General features: G+C 56.0%; 1 protein-coding gene across 1 annotated transcript; it reads left to right on the top strand.

Annotated features, from left to right (window-relative positions):
• Window positions 1-1,002: 1,002 nt before the first annotated feature.
• LOC124678926 lies at window positions 1,003-1,760 on the top strand. The gene is made up of 2 exons (XM_047214781.1): window positions 1,003-1,067; window positions 1,198-1,760. Exon 2 carries the CDS (start codon window positions 1,236-1,238, stop codon window positions 1,542-1,544), a length of 309 nt encoding a protein of 102 aa, XP_047070737.1. The 5' UTR covers window positions 1,003-1,067; window positions 1,198-1,235; the 3' UTR covers window positions 1,545-1,760.
• Window positions 1,761-2,211: the final 451 nt, after the last annotated feature.

Here is a 2,211-nt window from a genome sequence, read left to right on the forward strand (position 1 = left end):
CGAACTTGCGGCCTGCCCGTAAACTCAGTTCGAGGGATCGGAAAACTCGAGGGCCGCTCCGTATTAAAATGGACCACAGAGGGGACTTCGGTTTCCGAACCCTACTCGCTCCGCTGCCTCGCTCCACCTTCTCCGATGAGGAATCCACCTCGCTTCAGCGCTGCTTCGACCGAGCTACGCGACCCCATGGCTAGCCGCGGTAGCTCTTCTAGGGGTGGCACAGGTTTGGGCGGCGGGGACTCGCTGCCGCGGGTTCCGCACGGAGGCGGAACGGCGGAAGTTCAACCGCTTGGAGGGCGCGCGCAATTGGAGCATGAAAGTATCATCTATATGTGTTCATCTATGAATTCTCCCGCGAAATTTTAATTCTATTTTTTCAGTTCGTGTTTATAGTTTCCGTTCTGGGCGAGTGGCAGAATCATCCTAAACGCCGATTTCGAGAGACTAAATTCCACTTTTTGATTCCGACTTTATGAACTCAGCGGAGACGGGATACACCGTTGGTCCGTTGCAACCAAACTCGCGCTGGGCGAGAGGCCGCCGGGCCATGCGCTCCGGCTCCTCGCCGTCGTACCGACAGCTGAGCCTCCTAACGTGGCACGGCGCGCGTACGTGGCGAGACACACGCGTAATCTAGAGGCTATCGTGGCAGACGCCTCTCGCGGGCCTACGCGACGCCGACGGATTTTGCGTGTCTAGGTGGGACGTCACAGACTCTGGTGCTAGGCCGCCGCGCGCGCCCTCCAGTCCATATCTGTGGGCATTCTCTTTGATGGATTTGGCGCGGCGGCGCCGTTCCAGCGCCTCGTTTGCCTCACCCTAGCCCAGAGAGGCAGAGACAGACAAACGGCGGCCTGACGTGGGGCCGGCGAGTCGGTGGGCGGGGCCCGAGGTTTCGGGTATCGGAGAGGAATCCCGGGCAGCGGCCCGTCCTGCCCGCGGGCACCCATCTTCCCGTATAAATCCAGGGGTATTCGCTGGGTACCCGCAGTTTGCCGCTCTCGGCACATCACCTCGCCTCCTCCTGCCACCGCTCCGCCGGTTTCGCCTTCTTCAACCTCTCCCAGGTAGCCCATCCACCTCTTCTTTCTCTTCTGTTCTGCTGATCTGCCGATCTGTTCATGTGTATCATCTTCCAGCCAAGGATCAATCGAAATCGAAATCTCATGTTTCTTCATTATGATGTGTACTGTTCAGGCTCTAGATCGACACAGGAAAGGGGGGCAGAACAGAACATGGCGTCCAACTACGTGGACACCACCGGGGAGGAGGGAACCTTCCACGGCCCCGGCCACCACAGCAGCAGCACCACGCCCACCGGCTCCGCCGCCTCGCCCAGGACCACGCGGAGGAGGTGGCCCGGGTCGGCGTCCGCCCCCTCCGGCGCCACCCACGGGCCAGCCTACAAGTGCGTCTGCGCTCCGGCCACCCACCCGGGGTCGTTCAAGTGCCGCCTCCACCGCACCAGCCCTCAGGGTCCCTCTTCCCCGACCGCCGCCAACGCGGCGCCCTCCTCGTCCTCCCGCACCGTCGCGGCGCAGTGACGTCGCAACCCAGCCAGAGATCAGAGGAATCGACAGCATATACATGTCACCGTAATTAAGAAAGGGAGCTTATTTGTTCCTCCCTTGATCGATGTAGCGGCGCCATTAAAAATAATTCTTGTTTCATCTCTCTTTTTCCCCATCTTCTGATGGGATGCTGTTCACTCGAATGTTCTTTCCTCCATGAAAAGAAAGAGAAATCCCCTGTTTCGACTAGGCATCTAGATTACCCAGCTTTCCCCCAACCCTCCGTTTGAAAATTGGGATGGAGCAAGGAGAGCATTTGTTCTATATTTTGTTAATTCGTGTGCTCTTCTATTGTGAGAGAACTAGTATTGCAGTGGGATAGGATCCATGCTTCTTGGTTCTTGCTGGAGCTGAACGTGCTGATTTATATTTCTTCACCACTTCAGCTGGGACACATATCGTAATAGTAGGAACAGATTTGCTAATGCAGATGAGCCAGTCAGATATAACTACTCCTGTTATCTTATTTATTGGGTGGTAAAAACTCTAAGTAGTAGTCACAAACCTGCTACTCCGTACTACCATTTAGGCATCTACCAAGCTGCTTCGGGACTCTGTTGATGGTTCACTTCACTTCAGTTCTAGCCAGCTCTGCTGCTGTTTTTCTTAAGCATTCCTTTAATTGAGAACATTGCTCTGT

This window comes from Lolium rigidum, chromosome 7 (assembly GCF_022539505.1).
Source record: "Lolium rigidum isolate FL_2022 chromosome 7, APGP_CSIRO_Lrig_0.1, whole genome shotgun sequence".
Classification (NCBI taxonomy): domain Eukaryota; kingdom Viridiplantae; phylum Streptophyta; class Magnoliopsida; order Poales; family Poaceae; genus Lolium; species Lolium rigidum.

Bases quoted from the DNA above. Each gene is read 5' to 3' on its own strand.
- LOC124678926 (XM_047214781.1), top strand. From the start codon at position 1,236: ATGGCGTCCAACTACGTGGACACCACCGGGGAGGAGGGAACCTTCCAC.